Source organism: Hordeum vulgare, chromosome 1H (genome assembly GCF_904849725.1).
Source record: "Hordeum vulgare subsp. vulgare chromosome 1H, MorexV3_pseudomolecules_assembly, whole genome shotgun sequence".
Taxonomy (NCBI): Eukaryota; Viridiplantae; Streptophyta; class Magnoliopsida; order Poales; family Poaceae; genus Hordeum; species Hordeum vulgare.
In genome coordinates this window covers 498975738-498997246 of record NC_058518.1, presented here as the reverse complement: position 1 = coordinate 498997246, position 21509 = coordinate 498975738, and the positions used below count along the sequence as shown (strand labels likewise).

The 21509-nt window shown below is 44.5% G+C and overlaps 1 protein-coding gene and 1 pseudogene across 1 annotated transcript; both read right to left on the bottom strand.

Annotated features, from left to right (window-relative positions):
- Nucleotides 1-3439: 3439 nt before the first annotated feature.
- LOC123419369 (CLAVATA3/ESR (CLE)-related protein 2) lies at nt 3440-3911 on the bottom strand. The gene has a single exon (XM_045107155.1). The coding sequence runs from the start codon at nt 3823-3825 to the stop codon at nt 3565-3567; it is 261 nt and encodes an 86-aa protein (XP_044963090.1). The 5' UTR covers nt 3826-3911; the 3' UTR covers nt 3440-3564.
- Nucleotides 3912-18571: 14660 nt separating this feature from the next.
- On the bottom strand, nt 18572-20328 carry LOC123402165 (annotated as a pseudogene).
- Nucleotides 20329-21509: the final 1181 nt, after the last annotated feature.

Here is a 21509-nt window from a genome sequence, read left to right as displayed (position 1 = left end):
AAGGCTAGCACTCACTCCTACATCACCCACACCATTACCACATGCATCACAAGGTAGTGCAAACCACCACTTAACCCTAGCAAGAACACATGCACTCTCCACACCACACACTACTCCTAGTATCTTCAAATGCAACATGATCATGGCATGCAATCATAAGGTATGGCAAGGCATGATATGCTATGCAAGCATGCAAGGGAAGTAAGCACTAAGGAACACACATGAAATTATGGCACAAAAAAATGATATCATCAAGATCTCTGACAAGGTGGCCCCACTTGGAAGGTTACAAGAAGGGAAAGTTCTACACTTGGGGCATTACACATCGAGTGCCACCGGTGCCACTGTGACCCCCTGCCTCCCTCCATCGACCTCCCATCTCGGTGATCTCTCAAGCCCCCATTACCGAATCATGGAGAAAGCAATCGGGGCACCAGTTCCTCTGTCTACACCGGTGCACTTCAGTTTTGCCATTGTTGGTAGCTCCTCGTACTACAGACTGCTAAATTGATGGTAATCACCTCATTGCTTTGGCGTTCCTCATTCATGACAAGCTTGCTCTATTTGTCTGGATGGAATCGTTCGTAGATATAGACTGTATGGATAGTGGTGTCAAGTGAATGATCAGTTCTAGTTTATTCTACATTTACATAGCCTTCCCTCGTACATTGACCCACTGATAGAGCAGTGCGATGAGGGTAAAGGCATGTTCAAATAATGTTGATGCAGCTCAGAAATATATATTATTTGATGGTTAAAAGTTGTAACATATAACCTGAATTTTTATGTTGTTGTACTTATGATACTCTGATTTATGAACAACTATTTAGGACAAGGTCCAAAATTTTGACGAGAACATTGCAATAGATGTGTACAAAGATGTGATATTAGACCATGCCAAGAAATATTGGATCAACTGACATGGAGACTTGTACCGGCATTTTGTTAAACTCAAGAAGATTATGCAGGAGGCTTTGAAAAAGGTACCTAAAGATATATCAAACGGTGATTGGGAATGGCTTGTGAAGGAGCATTTCTTCAGCAATGAGTTTTTGGTAAGTTCTCATGTTGCCTCTCAATTTTAAACCATTGTGCAGTTGACAATGTAATCCTCTAACTACAAAAAAGAGCAAGAGAAGCACCCAAAACAGAGCTAACCTCAAAATGCTACATCAATCTCGCAGTAAACCATGTAGACAGATAATCTCGGACATAGTACACGCTTTAATTTCTCTTGTTTTTTATTTTCAGTAATACAAGATGAGTGTCACTTGTCTTGTCATTTTATTTATACTAATAATAGCCGCTTACCTATGTTGGAACAGGGAGGAAAGGATAACAAGCCACGGAGTATGGATGAACTATCTTCACAGACACACGAAACGTTGGTGAAGAATGGTATCAACTGAAATGACGATGGTGTTTCTTCATTGAAGATTAATAAATATTATCTTTTCTAGTTGTCTTGTTTTTGAGGTAGAGATGATCAAGTACATTGGTCATATAAGGAGTGCTTTTGACTCAAATTTCTTAAACGATATTTTCATTTCAGAATTGTATGTCGGAATATTGGTATTTCTATTAACGAATGGGATTTTCATCCTTTCAATTCAGATTCTTTTGTTTCTATATTAATGTGGATGTTAATATTGAAATGTTAGATGCTGCATAAAGTGATCATCGCTTAATGGAATGCTATACTAAATCAAGTGGTTCCGAAGGATATCGAATTGTGAAGAGGGTGATCAGTAATGATACTTTGGTCACCACAATAACATTATTAGCGACGACAAAAGTGGTCGTTGATACTACAATTGTGGTCGTTATTGCCTTGGAATTGACGACGACACATCATCCCGTCGTTACAAAAAGAACGACCACAAAAGGTATGTGGCCGTTATACTTTTAACGACGGAGCCTACTACGACCAACACATTGTGGTCGTTAATGACCTTTAACGACCACAATCCAGTCTTTAACAACCACATATACCGTCGTTAAAAACCATTTTCCTAGTAGTGTTAGCCAAGGTTAATTTCGTCCTAACATGTGTATAATTATGTGCCTTGGTCACGCTACCAAAAATAATACAGTGAATGGAGATTTTTTGAAATTTGTTGACAACTATGATGAAATCATTTGAACTTTGACATAATTTTGTTGAAAGTGTGATGAAATTGTTCTTTGCATGAGTTTTTTTAAAGATATCACTACAATTTCTCGGGGTTGCCACCGGAATACATGAAAGGTGAAAGGTGGCAGTAAAAATTATAGAAATATATTAGTCTTGAAAATAAAAGTGCCGCCAACTTTAAATCTTATTTTCAAAAACCACCCTTAATAATTGAAAGTGGTTTTTGAGGGTTTCCTAAAACATGTGGTTTTCCAACTTTGAGAAAGGCTTTTCTTTTTTGTGCCACAAGCATGCACAAACAACCTAATAAGCAAAGTTGTCAGAATCGTGACTCAAGTCTTAGAATCTTACGATCTTATGATCCAAACTAGCCCCTCTGGTTCTATATTTTTTCTCATAGAATCTAAGTTTCTACGATCCTGATAGTTATGATTCTACGATTCACGAACCTAGCAATGGAGCTCCAATCCGATTTAGAATCGCGATTCTGACAACTTTGCTAATAAGTAGATTCCAGACGGCGGTTGGTAGCTTCCAACTCAGCAAGTTACTGTTGGTTAGCTTCGCCCCTCAAACGTATTGTCATTGTGTTATAAGTTTGTACGCAAGCACATGCCATGAAATTCAATATAGTGTGTCCATGGTAGTGGATTACTGGCATCACCTGAAATGGCCCTCGAACTCAGAAATACCAATATGGTTCCCTAAACTTGTGAATGGGCTTCATCTATGATACTAATAGCCAGCCGGCCAGCATGTAGTTGGTAGATTGACAATCAAACACGAGGGGAACCGGCGGGATTAGAAAGGTTTATGATTTAGCCATGGGCCATGGATTTAATGCCACGAATCCTCTCTGACTGTGGTTTTGGAGGATACAATTTTATCCGAGATAACTAAAAGACTTGGTATACTAATTATGTATATGTTGGCCAGGGAAATGAGAAACTTTGTGATGACAATATTAGAAGAGTAATGCTACACGTACAAAGACTTACGTAAAGATTTTACGTACAAACTGATGTGTAAGATTATGATTGGTAATTGAGGGATGAGGAGCCCCACCCCCACTGAAAATCATGGGGGGGGGGGGGGGGGGAGGTTAGTTTGGAAGGTTAAGTAAACCTTTGTAGGTTTTTGTAGGTCTAGCATTTTTAATATTAGAATGTGGACAAAATGCGGACAAAAGTTAAAATTTATTGATTTTTAAGAAACCAGTCACAACATATATATAACTCGTTCCACGCACATGCTACTTCGGTTGTAACATAGTAGTACACTACGTGTAACAGGTACTCCGTACACATCAACGACGACATACACTGTATACATATGCTTGTGAAAAAACAAAATCTTCGCTTTCGCTGCCAAGACAAGAACACAGTTGGTTGCATAGAAACTGCATGCACGCAGCCGTGAACCGACATCAACTAATGATGCTGCGGGTCTGGGCCGCCGGGGCTGGTCCTCTTAGACTGGCCAATGTCCGCCTGAACCATCTCCTCCCGCAGCACCTTCCTGACGAAACGCCCTCTCGCCATTGCCATTGTCGCCGGCGCCGGCGACGTGGCCTCTCTGCCATGACCCCTTTGCCGGCCAGCCGCGTCGGCCGCCGTCGTAGATGCGGAGGAGAGAACCAGGAGGACGCACACCAGAAGCACCATACCACGGCGAGCGCAAGCTTTGGCCATGCGCGTACAGGCTTGGCTAGCTAGGAACTTGGACCTGCAGTGCAACGTCAAGTCTGCTCGGTGAACGCACGATTTGCTGCATGCGGATGCCATTCTGAGCGGCAGCTGGTGGCTCGTTTATATAGGCGTGGCGTTGGTCGAAGAGCCTGGCAACGTCCAAAAGCAAGATGGAGCACATCAAATCGGTTTGTAGCTCCGTCGTTTCTGCGTTGTTGGGCGCACTTTCCACGGGGTTCAAACCAATCCGCCGGCTCCGGCGTGCGATAACACGGCTGGTCGGCCGGCAAACTCGATCCGAGGTGGCGTCCGACGGGATCGATAGGGTCGCCGGACTTCGGCTGCTGCTGACAAGAGATTATAACAACTAAAAGTCGATTCCGCTAATGTAGTACGTAGCTAGTACGTACTGGTCGATATACACAGCGTACGTGGGTTGCACTATGCACTCCTTGTGGTGGATTTTGTTACGACGGCAGCATGGATTGGGTGCATCCATGCATGCACTATGCACGTGCGTGATACCTGGATTTGGCTGGCCAGTGGCCAGTGGCCAGTGGTTTGGGTTGAGGTTGGGCACATGCATGATGCATGCATGCAAGTGCGAGGATAATAGGCAAGCACTTGTGGAGTCGTGGATGGTGATCAGCACGGGCTTTCCTTTTCTTTCATAGGATTGTTATATCTACAGATGACAGATCGACTTGCCAAATGCAAATGCAAAACGTGGACAACTTTCACCCTCCTACTTCGTGGTACCGGTACACTGGATATCCAGTAAATACAGTTGTGCTGGTAAGTGAACAACTTTTTTTTAGGGGAAAGAGAGATTATCTCCTCTCCCCTAATAATAATAAAGCGCGGAGCACTTCTGCCCGTCCATCGAGGAAATTTTACAGAAAAACACCTGTATTTTGTCACAATTCAACCCGCGGTCCTCCAGTTAGTTGAAAAAAAACGTTTGGCTTTTACAAATTCACCCCTCCGCACGGAGTGTCCAAGGGACGCCGGAGATGGTCGGAGGAGTCGCTGCGCTCGCGTGAGCCCTGGTCATCTTCCTCGGCGGGGCTTCCTCCTACTACCGCCTCCCGAGGCTCGCCGTGCCGGACGTGCATGCTGCGCCCCGCGCCGGCGTGCGGCCAGCAGGAGGACCAAGCACAAGGACCCATGACGACCTCTCACTCCACCCCCGGTTCCCCTACCTCCCCACCCACCCACCTACCTCCGGCGATGCCGCGCCTAGCTAAACACCGGATCCGGGATCATCATCTGCCTTCCTCTCACACGCCTGCCTCGACCTCCCACCGCCGCCCTCACCTCTCTGCCCTACCGCGCCAGCCATTGGAACGATGTCGGTCACATCCCCCACAACCTCCACCCAGTGGTGCCTCCACCCTCAACCCAGCCCTTGCGTCGCGATCTGGAACCGGCGCCGGCCACCCACTACCCACCTTCTCCTAGAACGGCCCATCCTTCTGATCCAGAACTGCCAGAGGCCACCCCACGCTCTCCTCCCATCCAGAATATCTGCCGGCCACACACCTCCCCATCAGGTTGTCGTCGCCGTAGTTCTCCCAGATCCAAGACCAACCTCGCAACGAAGGGCTTGCAACTGGCCGCGAGAAGGTGCTGGAGGTCGGCTCCTTCTCCACAGTCACGCCCGGTGATGGGGCCCTCCGCGGTGATTATGCGACCGTTCTTCCACTGGACCACTCAATCTCGATCTCCATATGGATCTATGATGTGCCCGTCAGTGCCGTTGAAGCAGCATCCCGCACTTCCCAAATGGGTAAGTCTTCTCTTCCTTCCCTTGTTTCTCCAATCACCACCCTCCTCCAACCTTTTGGTAATCCTGGACATGGTGATGATGCATACCTCATGTAATTAAGCTGGTGACGTACTGAAGATGTTTGGTTCACTCCGTGTGAGATATCTGATTGTTTCAGAAGATACGTGTGCACATCAATCTTAGTCGTTTTTTAATCCAATGTTGTTTATTCAGTTATTAATGCACAAAGTTCCCCTTTTGTTGTTCTGAGTTCAGTGCTAGCAGATCCTGCAATGTCTCAATTTCATTTATCCTATCATCATTTGGTTCTAGCAAATATATGTTCATTCCTACATCTGTAGTAGCTCGACCAATTACTTCCTTCAGAGCTATAACTTATAATATAGGCTGTTAGTGCTTATATGCTTAGTACTTATGTCTGTCATGCTAATATTGATGTAGTATGTACGCCATGATTGGCGACTCTGTAATTTGCATTCATTAAATGATTATTATTTTTTAGATAATTACATGTTGTGATGATGACTGTAGAAATTGGAGGGATTCTATTTACTTTTTTTGGGAGAAGGGATTATCTCCAAGGTTGCCAAACCTGTTGAGCTATTAATTATTATAGATTAAAAAAACAATGGCTAACGAAGTGTTCTTGGTTAAGATGAGCAGGCAACATGCCTAAATACTTCAGATTATCCTATACATTTCCTGAATAGCGTCTCTCTTTAATTCTGCCATATCGTGTATAGTGATGTACTATATTGTTGTGATTAATTGACATGTAAAGTTAGGTACCAAATACTCTTATCATTGCAAAATCATGCTTATCCTTTGTGCTTGTTCACTGTATCCTGCCAGATAAGCAACAATTATTAAATACGTTTTTTTGTTCGACGGGCAAATTGAGTTGTAGGAATGAATACAATGTTAACAAGGGCACTTAAATGGATATTGAGAGAACAAGTGCAGTGGAAGTCGGTTACACGGTTACACGATGGTAAAGAACAACCCTATACAGAGTTCAGACTTCATGTGCACCTTTGCTAATAGAAAATAAAACAAACGTGAAGTCAGAATTAACATAACAAAGAAGTTCGAAGATTATTAAAACCTAGGATTTACATGTTCAAAAAACGAAACAAAAACACAACGCCATTTTTAGCATTTAAAAAAACTCATAAAATAAAAACAATTGTTGCTAGAAGTTCAAGTGCTCGGCCAAGAGAAGTTCAAAATTGCTACCCACTTTATACACACATAATTCTCTCTTCCGTATGTGTCGATGTTTTTTCAAAACTACAATGATCCAAAAGATAAAACTTCACATCTAACAAATCTGAAAAGTTTTGCAATTACTACTATTTGTTGTGATGTCTAAAATATAATTGAGTTTTCGTTGAAGTTCAAATAAATAAATATGAGTGGTTATATGTAAATAAATAAAATAAAAAGCCTCAAGAAGTCCAAAGTAAAAAAAGGAGCACTTCAATGTTACAAAATCTAGATTTTCCTCATTACTCAAGAATGAAAAACATTAAGTTCAACGATAAAAAACAAGAAGTGAAAATTCTAAAAATAGAGTAGTTCAATATTCAGACAATGTGGTTGACTACCTTGTGTGTTCAAAAGAAGTTTGTTTCATCAAGGTCGAAGTTTATTGTGTGTTCTTGTTGGAATTATGCCCTAGAGGCAATAATAAATATAGTTATTATTATAATTCCTGTATCAAGATAATCGTTTATTATCCATGCTATAATTGTATTGAATGAAGACTCATTTACATGTGTGGATACATAGATAAAACACTGTCCCTAGCAAGCCTCTAGTTGGCTAGCCAGTTGATCAAAGATAGTCAGTGTCTTCTGATTATGAACAAGGTGTTGTTGCTTGATAACTGGATCACGTCATTAGGAGAATCACGTGATGGACTAGACCCAAACTAATAGACGTAGCATGTTGATCGTGTCATTTTGTTGCTACTGTTTTCTGCGTGTCAAGTATTTGTTCCTATGACCATGAGATCATATAACTCACTGACACTGGAGGAATGCTTTGTGTGTATCAAACGTCGCAACGTAACTGGGTGACTATAAAGATGCTCTACAGGTATCTCCGAAGGTGTTAGTTGAGTTAGTATGGATCAAGACTGGGATTTGTCACTCCGTGTGACGGAGAGGTATCTCGGGGCCCACTCGGTAATACAACATCACACACAAGCCTTGCAAGCAATGTAACTTAGTGTAAGTTGCGGGATCTTGTATTACAGAACGAGTAAAGAGACTTGCCGGTAAACGAGATTGAAATAGGTATGCGGATACTTGACGATCGAATCTCGGGCAAGTAACATACCGAAGGACAAAGGGAATGACATACGGGATTATATGAATCCTTGGCACTGAGGTTCAAACGATAAGATCTTCGTAGAATATGTAGAATCCAATATGGGCATCCAGGTCCCGCTATTGGATATTGACCGAGGAGTCTCTCGGGTCATGTCTACATAGTTCTCGAACCCGCAGGGTCTGCACACTTAAGGTTCGACGTTGTTTTATGCGTATTTGAGTTATATGGTTGGTTACCGAATGTTGTTCGGAGTCCCGGATGAGATCACAGACGTCACGAGGGTTTTCGGAATGGTCCGGAAACGAAGATTGATATATAGGATGACCTCATTTGATTACCGGAAGGTTTTCGGAGTTACCGGGAATGTATCGGGAATGACGAATGGGTTCCGGGAGTTCACCGGGGTGGGGGGGGGCAACCCACCCCGGGGAAGCCCATAGGCCTTGAGGGTGGCGCACCAGCCCTTAGTGGGATGGTGGGACAGCCCAAAAGGACCCTATACGCATTGGAAGAAAAACCAAAGAGAAAAAAAGGGGAGGTGGGAAAGGAAAGAAGGACTCCACCCACCAAACCAAGTAGGACTCGGTTTGGGGGGGGAGACCTTCCCCCCTTGGCTCGGCCGACCCCCTTGGAGCCCCAAGGCAAGGCTCCCCCTCTCCCACCTATATATACGGAGGTTTTAGGGCTGATTTGAGACGACTTTTCCACGGCAGCCCGACCACATAACTCCACGGTTTTTCCTCTAGATCGCGTTTCTGCGTAGTTCGGGCGGAGCCCTGCTGAGACAAGATCATCACCAACCTCCGGAGCGCCGTCACGCTGCCGGAGAACTCTTCTACCTCTCCGTCTCTCTTGCTGGATCAAGAAGGCCGAGATCATCGTCGAGCTGTACGTGTGCTGAACGCGGTGGTGCCGTCCGTTCGGCACTAGATCGTGGGACTGATCGCAGGATAGTTCGCGGGGCGGATCGAGGGACGTGAGGACGTTCCACTACATCAACCGCGTTCACTAACGCTTCTGCTGTACGGTCTACAAGGGTACGTAGATCACTCATCCCCTCTCGTAGATGGACATCACCATGATAGGTCTTCGTGCGCGTAGGAAATTTTTTGTTTCCCATGCGACGTTCCCCAACAGTGGCATCATGAGCTAGGTTCATGCGTAGATGTCTTCTCGAGTAGAACACAAAAGTTTTTGTGGGCGGTGATGTGCGTTTTGCTGCCCTCCTTTGTCTTTTCTTGATTCCGCGGTATTGTTGGATTGAAGCGGCTTGGACCGACATTACTCGTACGCTTACGAGAGACTGGTTTCATCGCTACGAGTAACCCCGTTGCTCAAAGATGACTGGCAAGTGTCAGTTTCTCCAACTTTAGTTGAATCAGATTTGACCGAGGAGGTCCTTGGATGAGGTTAAATAGCAACTCATATATCTCTGTTGTGATGTTTGCGTAAGTAAGATGCGATCCTACTAGATACCCATGTTCACCACGTAAAACATGCAGCAACAAAATTAGAGGACGTCTAACTTGTTTTTGCAGGGTATGCTTGTGATGTGATATGGCCAACAATGTGATGTGATATATTGGATGTATGAGATGATCATGTTGTAATAGATAATATCGACTTGCACGTCGATGGTACGGCAACCGGCAGGAGCCATAGGGTTGTCTTTATACTAACGTTTGTGCTTGCAGATGCGTTTACTATTTTGCTAGGATGTAGCTTTAGTAGTAATAGCATGAGTAGCACGACAACCCCGATGGCGACACGTTGATGGAGATCATGGTGTGGCGCCGGTGACAAGAAGATCGTGCTGGTGCTTTGGTGATGGAGATCAAGGAGCACGTGATGATGGCCATATCATGTCACTTATGAATTGCATGTGATGTTAATCCTTTTATGCACCTTATTTTGCTTAGAACGACGGTAGCATTATGAGGTGATCTCTCACTAAAATTTCAAGACGAAATTGTGTTCTCCCCGACTGTGCACCGTTGCTACAGTTCGTCGTTTCGAGACACCACGTGATGATCGGGTGTGATAGACTCAACGTTCACATACAACGGGTGCAAAATAGTTGCGCACGCGGAACACTCGGGTTAAGCTTGACGAGCCTAGCATGTGCAGACATGGCCTCGGAACACATGAGACCAAAAGGTCGATCATGAATCATACAGATGATATGATTAGCACATGGATGCTTACCACTGAAACTATACTCAACTCACGTGATGATCGGACTTGAGCTAGTGTAAGTGGATCATGAACCACTCAAATGACTAGAGAGATGTACTTTTTGAGTGGGAGTTTAGCGAATAATTTGATTAAGTTAAACTCTAATTATCTTGAACATAGTCTAAGTCCACTTTGAATATATTTGTGTTGTAGATCATGGCTCACGCGACAGTCACCCTGAATTTTAATACGTTCCTAGAGAAAGCTAAGTTGAAAGATGATGGAAGCAACTTTGTAGACTGGGCTTGTAATCTTAAGCTAATCTTACAAGCTGGGAAGAAGGATTATGTCCTTAATGCTGCGCTAGGAGATGAACCACCCGCTACGGCTGATCAGGATGTTAAGAACGCTTGGTTAGCACATAAGGAGGACTACTCAGTAGTTCAATGTGCAGTCTTGTATGGCTTAGAACCGGGACCTCAACGTCGCTTTGAGCGTCATGGAGCATTTGAGATGTTCTAGGAGTTCAAGTTTATCTTTCAGAAGAACGTCCGGATCGAGAGGTATGAGACCTCCGATAAATTCTATGCTTGCAAGATGGAGGAGAACTCGTCTGTCAGTGAACATGTGCTCAAAATGTCTGGGTACTCAAACCGTGTAGCTGAGCTGGGGATTGAACTCCCGCAAGAGGCTATCACTGATAGAATCCTTCAATCACTGCCGCCAAGCTATAAAGGCTTTGTGTTGAACTACAACATGCAAGGGATGAACAAGTCACCCGGCGAGTTGTTTGCGATGCTGAAAGTCGCAGAGTCTGAACTCCGTAAAGAGCATCAAGTGTTGATGGTGAATAAGACCACTAGTTTCAAGAGAAACGGCAAAGGCAAGAAGGGCAATTCAAAGAAGAGCGGCAAGCCTGTTGCCAATCCGACGAAGAAACCCAAAGCTGGACCTAAGCCTGAAACAGAGTGTTACTATTGCAAGGGTATGGGTCACTGGAAGCGTAATTGCCCCAAGTATCTGGCAGATAAGAAGGCAGCCAAAGAAAAATCAGGTATATTTGATATACATGTTATTGATGTGTACTTAACCAGCTCTCGTAGTAGTGCCTGGGTATTCGATACCGGTTCTGTTGCTCATATTTGCAACTCGAAACAGGAACTGCGGAATAGACGAAGGCTGGCGAAAGATGAAGTGACGACGCGCGTAGGAAATGGTTCCAAGGTTTATGCAATCGTCGTCGGCACAGTTTCACTTCAGTTACCATCAGGATTAGTTATGAACTTGAATCATTGTTATTTAGTGCCTGCGTTAAGCATGAACATTATATCTGGATCTTGTTTATTGCGAGACGGTTACTCTTTTAAGTCAGAGAATAATGGTTGTTCTATTTCTATGAGTAACATCTTTTATGGTCATGCACCCAATGTGAGAGGATTGTTCATATTGAATCTTGATAGCGATACACACATACATAACATTGAGACCAAAAGAGTTAGAGTTAACAATGATAGCGCCATATTTTTGTGGCACTGCCGCTTAGGTCATATTGGTGTAAAGCGCATGAAGAAACTCCATACCGATGGACTTTTGGAGTCACTTGACTTTGATTCACTTGACACGTGCGAACCATGCCTCATGGGCAAGATGACTAAAACTCCGTTCTCCGGAACAATGGAGCGTGCAAGTGACTTGTTGGAAATCATACAGACCAATGTGTGTGGTCCGATGAGCGTAGAGGCACGCGGCGGATATCGTTATTTTCTCACCTTCACTGACGATTTGAGTAGATATGGTTATGTCTACTTGATGAAGCACAAGTCTGAAACATTTGAAAAGTTCAAGCAATTTCAGAGTGAAGTTGAAAATCATCGTAACAAGAAGATCAAGTTCCTACGGTCTGATCGTGGGGGTGAATATCTGAGTTTCGAGTTTGGTGCTCACTTAAGACAATATGGAATTGTTTCACAGTTGACACTGCCTGGAACACCATAGCGTAATGGTGTGTCCGAACGTCGTAATCGTACTTTATTAGAGATGGTGCGATCTATGATGTCTCTTACCGTTTTGCCGTATCGTTTTGGGGTTATGCATTAGAAACAACTGCATTCACTTTAAATAGGGCACCGTCAAAATCCGTTGAGACGACACCATACGAACTGTGGTATGGCAAAAGGCAAAGGTTGTCGTTTCTTAAAGTTTGGGGATGTGATGCTTATGTCAAAAAGCTTCAGCCTGAAAAGCTGGAACCCAAAGCAAAAAAGTGCGTCTTCATAGGTTACCCAAAAGAGACAGTTGGGTACACCTTCTATCTCAAATCCGAGGGCAAAGTGTTTGTTGCTAAAAACGGAGCTTTTCTCGAGAAGGAGTTTCTCTCGAGAGAATTGAGTGGGAGGAAGATAGAACTTGACGAGGTTGTCGAACCTCTCATCCCTCTGGATGGTGGCGCAGGGCAAGGGGAAACCTCTGTCGTTGCGACACCGGTTGAGGAGGAAGTTAATGACGATGATCATGAAACTCCAGTTCAAGTTTCTGTCGAACCACGCAGGTCGACGAGACCACGTGCTGCTCCAGAGTGGTATGGTAATCCCGTCTTATCAATCATGTTGTTGGACAACAATGAACCTGCAAACTATGAAGAAGCAATGGTGGGCCCAGATTCCAACAAATGGCTAGAAGCCATGAAGTCCGAGATAGGATCCATGTATGAGAACAAAGTGTGGACTTTGGAGGTACTGCCTGAGGGCCGCAAGGCTATTCAGAACAAATGGATCTTTAAGAGGAAGAGGAACGCTGACGGCAATGTGACCGTTTATAAAGGTCGACTTGTGGCAAAGGGTTTTTCACAAGTTCAAGGAGTTGACTACGATGAGACATTCTCACCCGTAGCGATGCTTAAGTCCGTCAGAATCATGTTAGCAATAGCTGCATTTTTCGATTATGAAATCTGGCAGATGGATGTCAAAACAGCGTTCCTTAACGGTTTCCTTAAGGAAGAATTGTATATGATGCAACCCGAAGGTTTTGTCGATCCTAAGAATGCTAACAAGGTGTGCAAGCTCCAGCGATCCATTTATGGACTGGTGCAAGCATCTCGGAGTTGGAATAAACGCTTTGATGAGGTGATCAAAGCATTTGGGTTTATACAAGTGGTTGGAGAATCTTGTATTTACAAGAAAGTGAGTGGGAGCTCTGTGGCGTTTCTAATATTATATGTGGATGACATATTGTTGATTGGAAACAACGTAGAGTTTTTGGAGAGCATAAAGGATTACTTGAATAAAAGTTTCTCTATGAAGGACCTAGGAGAAGCTGCTTACATTCTAGGCATTAAGATCTATAGGGATAGATCAAAACGCCTGATAGGACTTTCACAAAGCACATACCTTGATAAAGTTTTGAAGAGGTTCAAAATGGAACAGTCCAAGAAGGGGTTCTTGCCAGTTTTACAAGGTACGAGATTGAGTAAGACTCAGTGCCCAGCAACTCATGAGGATAGAGAGCATATGCGCTCCGTCCCCTATGCTTCAGCCATAGGTTCTATCATGTATGCAATGCTGTGCACTAGACCGGACGTTAGCCTGGCCATAAGTATGGCAGGTAGGTTCCAGAGTAATCCAGGAGTGGATCACTGGACAGCGGTCAAGAATATCCTGAAGTACCTGAAAAGGACTAAGGAGATGTTTCTCGTGTATGGAGGTGACGAAGAGCTCGCCGTAAAAGGTTACGTCGATGCAAGCTTTGACACAGATCCGGACGACTCTAAGTCGCAAACCGATACGTATTTATTCTTAATGGGGGTGCGGTAAGCTGGTGCAGTTCCAAGCAAAGCGCGGTAGCAGATTCTACATGTGAAGCAGAGTACATGGCTGCCTCGGAGGCGGCTAAGGAGGGTGTCTGGATGAAGCAATTCATGACGGATCTTGGAGTGGTGCCAAGCGCACTGAATCCAATAACCTTGTTCTGTGACAACACGGGTGCCATTGCCTTAGCAAAGGAACCACGGTTTCACAAGAAGTCCAGACACATCAAACGACGCTTCAACCTCATCCGCGACTACGTCGAAGGGGAGGACGTAAATATATGCAAAGTGCACACGGATCTGAATGTAGCAGACCCGCTGACTAAACCTCTTCCACGGGCGAAGCATGATCAACACCAGAACTGTATGGGTGTTAGATTTATTACAATGTAATTCGCATGATGATGTGAGGGCTAGATTATTGACTCTAGTGCAAGTGGGAGACTGTTGGAATTATGCCCTAGAGGCAATAATAAATATAGTTATTATTATAATTCCTGTATCAAGATAATCGTTTATTATCCATGCTATAATTGTATTGAATGAAGACTCATTTACATGTGTGGATACATAGACAAAACACTGTCCCTAGCAAGCCTCTAGTTGGCTAGCCAGTTGATCAAAGATAGTCAGTGTCTTCTGATTATGAACAAGGTGTTGTTGCTTGATAACTGGATCACGTCATTAGGAGAATCACGTGATGGACTAGACCCAAACTAATAGACATAGCATGTTGATCGTGTCATTTTGTTGCTACTGTTTTCTGCGTGTCAAGCATTTGTACCTATGACCATGAGATCATATAACTCACTGACACCGGAGGAATGCTTTGTGTGTATCAAACGTCGCAACGTAACTGGGTGACTATAAAGATGCTCTACAGGTATCTCCGAAGGTGTTAGTTGAGTTGGTATGGATCAAGACAGGGATTTGTCACTCCGTGTGACGGAGAGGTATCTCGGGGCCCACTCGGTAATACAACATCACAAACAAGCCTTGCAAGCAATGTAACTTGGTGTAAGTTGCGGGATCTTGTATTATAGAACGAGTAAAGAGACTTGCCGGTAAACAAGATTGAAATAGGTATGCGGATACTGACGATCGAATCTCGGGCAAGTAACATACCGAAGAACAAAGGGAATGACATACGGGATTATATGAATCCTTGGCACTGAGGTTCAAACGATAAGATCTTCGTAGAATATGTAGGATCCAATATGGGCATCCAGGTCCCGCTATTGGATATTGACCGAGGAGTCTCTCGGGTCATGTCTACATAGTTCTCGAACCCGCAGGGTCTGCACACTTAAGGTTCGACGTTGTTTTATGCGTATTTGAGTTATATGGTTGGTTACCGAATGTTGTTCGGAGTCCCGGATGAGATCACGGACGTCATGAGGGTTTCCGGAATGGTCCAAAAACGGAGATTGATATATAGGATGACCTCATTTGATTACCGGAAGGTTTTCGGAGTTACCGGGAATGTACCGGGAATGACGAATGGGTTCCGGGAGTTCACCGGGGGGGGGGGGGGGCAACCCACCCCGGGGAAGCCCATAGGCCTTGAGGGTGGCGCACCAGCCCTTAGTGGGCTGGTGGGACAAATTAAAAGGACCCTATGCGCATTGGAAGAAAAATCAAAGAGAAAAAAAGGGGGAGGTGGGAAAGGAAAGAAGGACTCCACCCACCAAACCAAGTAGGACTCGGTTTGGGGGGGGGGGAGACCTTCCCCCCTTGACTCGGCCGACCCCCTTGGGGCTCCTTGAGCCCCAAGGCAAGGCTCCCCCTCTGCCACCTATATATACGGAGGTTTTATGGCTGATTTGAGACGACTTTTCCACGGCAGCCCGACCACATACCTCCACGGTTTTTCCTCTAGATCGCGTTTCTGCGAAGCTCGGCCGGAGCCCTGCTGAGACAAGATCATCACCAACCTTCGGAGCGCCGTCACGCTGCCGGAGAACTCTTCTACCTCTCCGTCTCTCTTGCTGGATCAAGAAGGCCGAGATCATCGTCGAGCTGTACGTGTGCTGAACGCGGAGGTGCCGTCCGTTCGGCACTAGATCGTGGGACTGATCGCGGGATAGTTCGCGGGACGGATCGAGGGACGTGAGGACGTTCCACTACATCAACCGCGTTCACTTACGCTTCTGCGGTACGGTCTACAAGGGTACGTAGATCACTCATCCCCTCTCGTAGATGGACATCACCATGATAGGTCTTCGTGCGCGTAGGAAAATTTTTGTTTCCCATGCGACGTTCCCCATCAGTTCTTGGGTCGAAGTTCACATAAAAATGGCAGAACGTCGATGCGTGGATGTAATCCCACCTTGATAATGACTGCATGACGACCCAACTTCCTTTCCATATGTCACTAATCACTTGTTATGCATATAATGCCACGACGAAGTTCTGGAGGCCAAGGTCTTCTGCCAATGCGAGGGCTTCGCGACAGGCTATTGTCTCAAGTGTACTAGCATCTTGCAGACTTGGAATGACCGGAGATCAGCTCCCCATATAGTTGTCATGGTGATCTAGGTAGACCGCCACTACTGCTACTCTCGATCTTCAAAAACCGGCATCAACGTGTGTCTCATTTTTTCCTTCATGTTGTTTGCAGAGATTAAATAATAATGTTGGTTGCAGAGATTAAATAAGTAAAACTATGGTGATGGTCTTGTGGTAACTATATGACCAATCTGTGTGAAGTTTCACTCCATTTGTATGAAAGTTCATATGTTTGAATCTCTACTTGCACTTCAATGAAGGTACAGAGCTGAAGTAGATGTCAACAAAGAGTGAGGGCGGGACTTTTCAAATACAAAATTCATGATTCAAATATCAACGATCTAACCCGGTGCAACGCACTGGCACTTTTACTAGTGTTAGCTTAAGGAGGCAATTTTGTTCGAACAAAGACTCATGATATCATCCGTACCCGAGCATAACCACGCTGCTAGATGTGCGGCAATACATTGGCTAACCTTATTCTGGGTACGTCGAATTAATCTAAGAGGAATCTCACTTCAGTCGGACAACATAACCCGAATCTCACACAAGGGTCACCAGGTTTAGCTTGGATCATCGTCACTCGATAACAATAGGGAGTTGAGACCGACCCAGCGCAAGGAATAGTCCCTCGCTCGCACGACTGTAGTTCCCTAAGGCCTCGTTTGGTTGCAGGGGATTGGGGAGGTTTTGGGAGGGAGGGATTTCAGGGGATTGGGTGAATCCCTTCCTTCCACCCAATCCTCTCAAATCCCCTCGAATCCCCTCAAATCCTCTCAAATCCTTTCTATTTGGTACAAAGGGATTCATACACAGGAATACACTAATAATTAAAAATGTAATTTTTAAAACTTCAGATCAAAAGAGAACACATCACATGATAAAATCACCATATATAAGTGGATTCCAAAACCACGAATGGTCCACGAGAACACATGACAGGATAAAATCTACTAATTTATCATTCCAGGCATGCAGTGCAGATATAAACTCAAAACACAGTAGGATAGTTTTCAGAACGACCAAGCAAATGTTCACACCACCCATTTTAACATATGAGTCACATGATTGGCAGCTAGGCCTTGCAGGCACCAGACTGTCCGGAGGATGGTAATTCGTTCATTACAGGCTTGTTCTCATTGGCCTTGAACCTTTGGTCCTTCGGCTTCTGCTCTTCCATTTTTCTGCCATCAGGAAAGCAAAGGGAATTAGTCACTTGAATTCAACATTCATCAAATTTACTGCATTTTGTTAGTCGTCAAAGTTCGATGCAAATGGGTCATTCAGAAATGCATTTCGCAACAGTGTGTTACTGCTAAGTACCAGCAGTACGGACATATATAGCATGAAGATATCAGCAAATATCAAGTATCAGCAAATGAACATATATAGCATGAAGATATCTTGTAAAAACATATTATATTATGGGACGGAGTACGTACATACTACCGTACTGAACTGAATTTGCGAGGTTAAATTCAGAACCATGTCTAGCTACTATGTGTACTGCATCCACTCGTAAAGTAAGTAGCTAGCTAGTTGGTCACTCTCTCAGATTTAAGCGGCCATGACGACCTTTGGTGGCTGCTATAATATTAATCCATGAACAAAACCTGGAATGACTTAACAGTCTACTAAGATACATCTGGACCACTTAAAAATATCCCTTCATCCAGGCACACACAAAAAGAATTTGAGATCAAGGATCATTGATAGCCAGTAGATATGTTAAACCAGCCCACACATCAACATTATGTATTGTTTAGTCAGTCCATATACAACTTACCAGCTTGAAACCAAGTATTTTCAAAACAATTTGAGCACATATAAAAATGTGAAATGGTAAACAAGTTAAACTTGATACGATATATCTGGAACACAGAAGTATCAATTGAACAGGTTCTGTTCATGGATTCATATTATAGTCATCATCTGCAGCAGCTATCAAGCACAGCAGCTATCAAGCACAACAGCTACCAAGCACAGCAGCAGCATCAGCTATCAGGCACAGTAGCAGCAGCAGTGGAGTATTTTTTCCAGACACATAATCTGGCTAAGACTAGCAGACACATAATCCAGCCAACCAAGTAATTGAAAGTAAACACACAAGAGTATGAAGAACATAGAAAAATCTTACCTTAGATACCCCGAGGTAAGTCTGCCATTTCGCTCCGAAGGAACACGGCGGCGCTCACTTCATCTTCGGCGGCGGCATTGAGGAAAATCTCACGATTCTCAGCATTTTTGAACACCTTGTATGCAGCGGCCCTTTCTCCATGTGAGATGCTTTCCATCTTGTGCAGAACAACAATGCACTTGGTGATGGTGAATTGTTGGGCATTTTTTGACTCTGCGAACAAAGCAGACTCCTCCTCTGCTTGCTTCCGTTTGGTCTCCACATAGTTTGCCATCACTTCCACCATGGGATCATCCCGCTTTTTCTTCTTGGACTCCTTCACTAGCTTTTTATTGGAACCACCAGGAGCACCTGCTCGAGTAACATCACTTTGAGTACCATCTGTTGGATCATCACTTTGAATAGCTCCACTTGGATCATCACTTTGAGCCGCATCTCTTGGATCATCATACATGAGTAAATCATCTTCGCACTGATTCAGATCAAAAGAGAACCCAGTCTCATATCTTTCAACTTCAGGATCATCGTCAATCACTTGTGTAGCCTCAATTGATGTAAAATTGTAATTACCTTCTGCTATATGTCCTGCACAAGCACCCAAGTTCTCACTAAAGGTCACATAGCAATAGAAATTCTTTATAGAGGTAAGAAAAAGGTAGCAAATGAAAATCCATTAAACTCACCATCATAAAGATCACCTAGCTTGTCATACAGAGGAAATGGCTTTGTTTGAAACTTGCTTATGTCTGGCTAGGACTGTATATAAGAGAAATGGTTTATCAAACCTAGATCACCCGAAAACAAGAGGAAACAAGTTGCATTGTATATTATCAAACTTACAATAATCAAGTTCTGCCAAAGATGTGGGTCGGCCTCTATCATGTGTGTATGATAGTTCCAGCTAACACCACTTTGCTTTCGAGCATCCTTGATTATCCTGTATTGACTCTTCAAATCTTTTTGTTTCTCTTGGATTTGTTGTTTTGTGAAATTTGTATGGGGATATTTCTCATGGAATATTTTTGTCATTCTGTTCCAAGATTCAGCAGACCAACCATTTTGACCTCTATGATATGGATTATTGTGCTCATCAAGTAAATCTACCAGAGCCTTTTCAAGAGCCGGGTTCCACTAAGCTCTGGGCTTCTTAACTACACATAGCACAAATGTATAGAGTAAAATACTTGATCACACTCAACATGACAAGAGTTGCTATAATTCAACAAGCAGAGATGAAGCATTAACATACCTTTTGGAGTAGCCTTTTTAATTTTGGGTGTCAACTTCTTCGCACCGTGTGAAGCCTTTTTTCCAGTCACTTTCATAAGATTGTACTTTGGAGACCCCTTTGGATACATATCTGCATTCAACAAGGATTACACCGTTAGATGATGAAGACGACATAAATTGATTAATGCATATGTCTATATGATTAAAAAACACACCACAATGTTGGTTATTCAGGATGATATAAGGCCTAAGGCCTCGTTTGGTTTGAGAGGATTGGGGAGGATTTGGGAGGATTTTCCTCGCGTGGGCCACAAACCTCGCAAATCCCCGAGGACCCGTTTGGCGTGCGGGGTTTCCTCGGCTCAATCCCCGTCTTACCCCTCCGATCCCTCGCTTTCCACGCGGTTCAGAACCCTCGAGGGTGGCCTCGTGGAATCGCCGCCGCTGCCGTGTGACTCCTCCTCGACACCCCGCCGCCGCCGCCGTGTGACTCCTCCTCCTCGACACCTCGACGCCGGCGAACTCCATCCCCACTGGATTTCTCCCCGGTCGTAAGTGCCCCTCCCCTCCTCCCCCTCCTCTCCCTATTTTGACATCTGTGTTTGATCCGTCGATTCCGCGGTGGGTGCTGCCGAATCGGCCTCCGTCCGTCCGCGCTACGCACCGCCGGCCGGCCGGCGCCCCGTCGTGGCGTCGATCTGCCTAGGGCACGTCTCGCTCCGTGACGTGAAGATGGAGCAGCTCGAAAAGCTCCAGCGCCAGTAGCACATGGTGTTGCAGCACCATCGGCGAGGGCGTGCTGGACCTGGACGGCGGCGAGGACGCGTCGTGGGTGCCCGGCCTGTACGGAGGCGTTGGCGGGTCGGCGTCGGTGCTGGACCAGGCGGTGTTCGCCCGGGAGGAGGAGATGGAGGACGTGGAGAGGCCCGCCATGGACCTGACCGATGCCAACGGTGGCAGCAAGCACTAGCTCCATCGATCAGAGGCATGTAGTTTCAGTAAGCTAGCTAGTGTCATTGCTCCATGGTAGAATTAGTAGCTAGAATAAATCCCATGGAATGGATGCGTCTTTGGATGCATGTCTGTAGTGATAAAAGGCTCTCAGTTTCAGTTCACTGCTGCTAATCAGTAGGAGTAACCTTCGTCTCCTTGCCATTATCAATTCAGGAGGCCAACTATCATGGAAGTAGTGTCCTTCCTGTCCAGTATAAACGTCGAGCCAGAGATGCAAAGATCAGCCAACATATAGCGGACTTCAAATGATAGATAGTCCTGTGTTTTCGTGCACGATGTAGTTGCAACTTTTTTAGTTCCACTAGAACTAGTGCTTCTGATAACCGTACAGTTTGTTTTGCACATAGCCTGACAGACTGCCATTCTGATCTTTGTAAGTCTTTAAGGAAAGAGTTTTGTAAAATTCATCTTACTTTCGATGTTTGCTGAAGTAGTAATATTCTTAATTCACAAGCATAGGAAAAGGTATAAACATGTGGAATGATTATCTTGTTTTCTCATGGAAGCACTGAGAATGGTTTCCATTCAGATGTTTGCTTTGTATAAGCGGATTTTAGGAGCTGGAGGTGAGTTACCCAAGTATACTTTACAACAAGTGTTTGTTGGTTCAAGTGCCGAATGATAAGAAAACCAAACAGACCCAACAGATGTTATGCGTTGTTATGCATCAACAGAAAACCAAACCGGTTCTGTTG

Excerpts from the sequence above, each read along its gene's own strand:
- LOC123419369 (XM_045107155.1), bottom strand. The coding sequence starts at position 3,825 with ATGGCCAAAGCTTGCGCTCGCCGTGGTATGGTGCTTCTGGTGTGCGTC.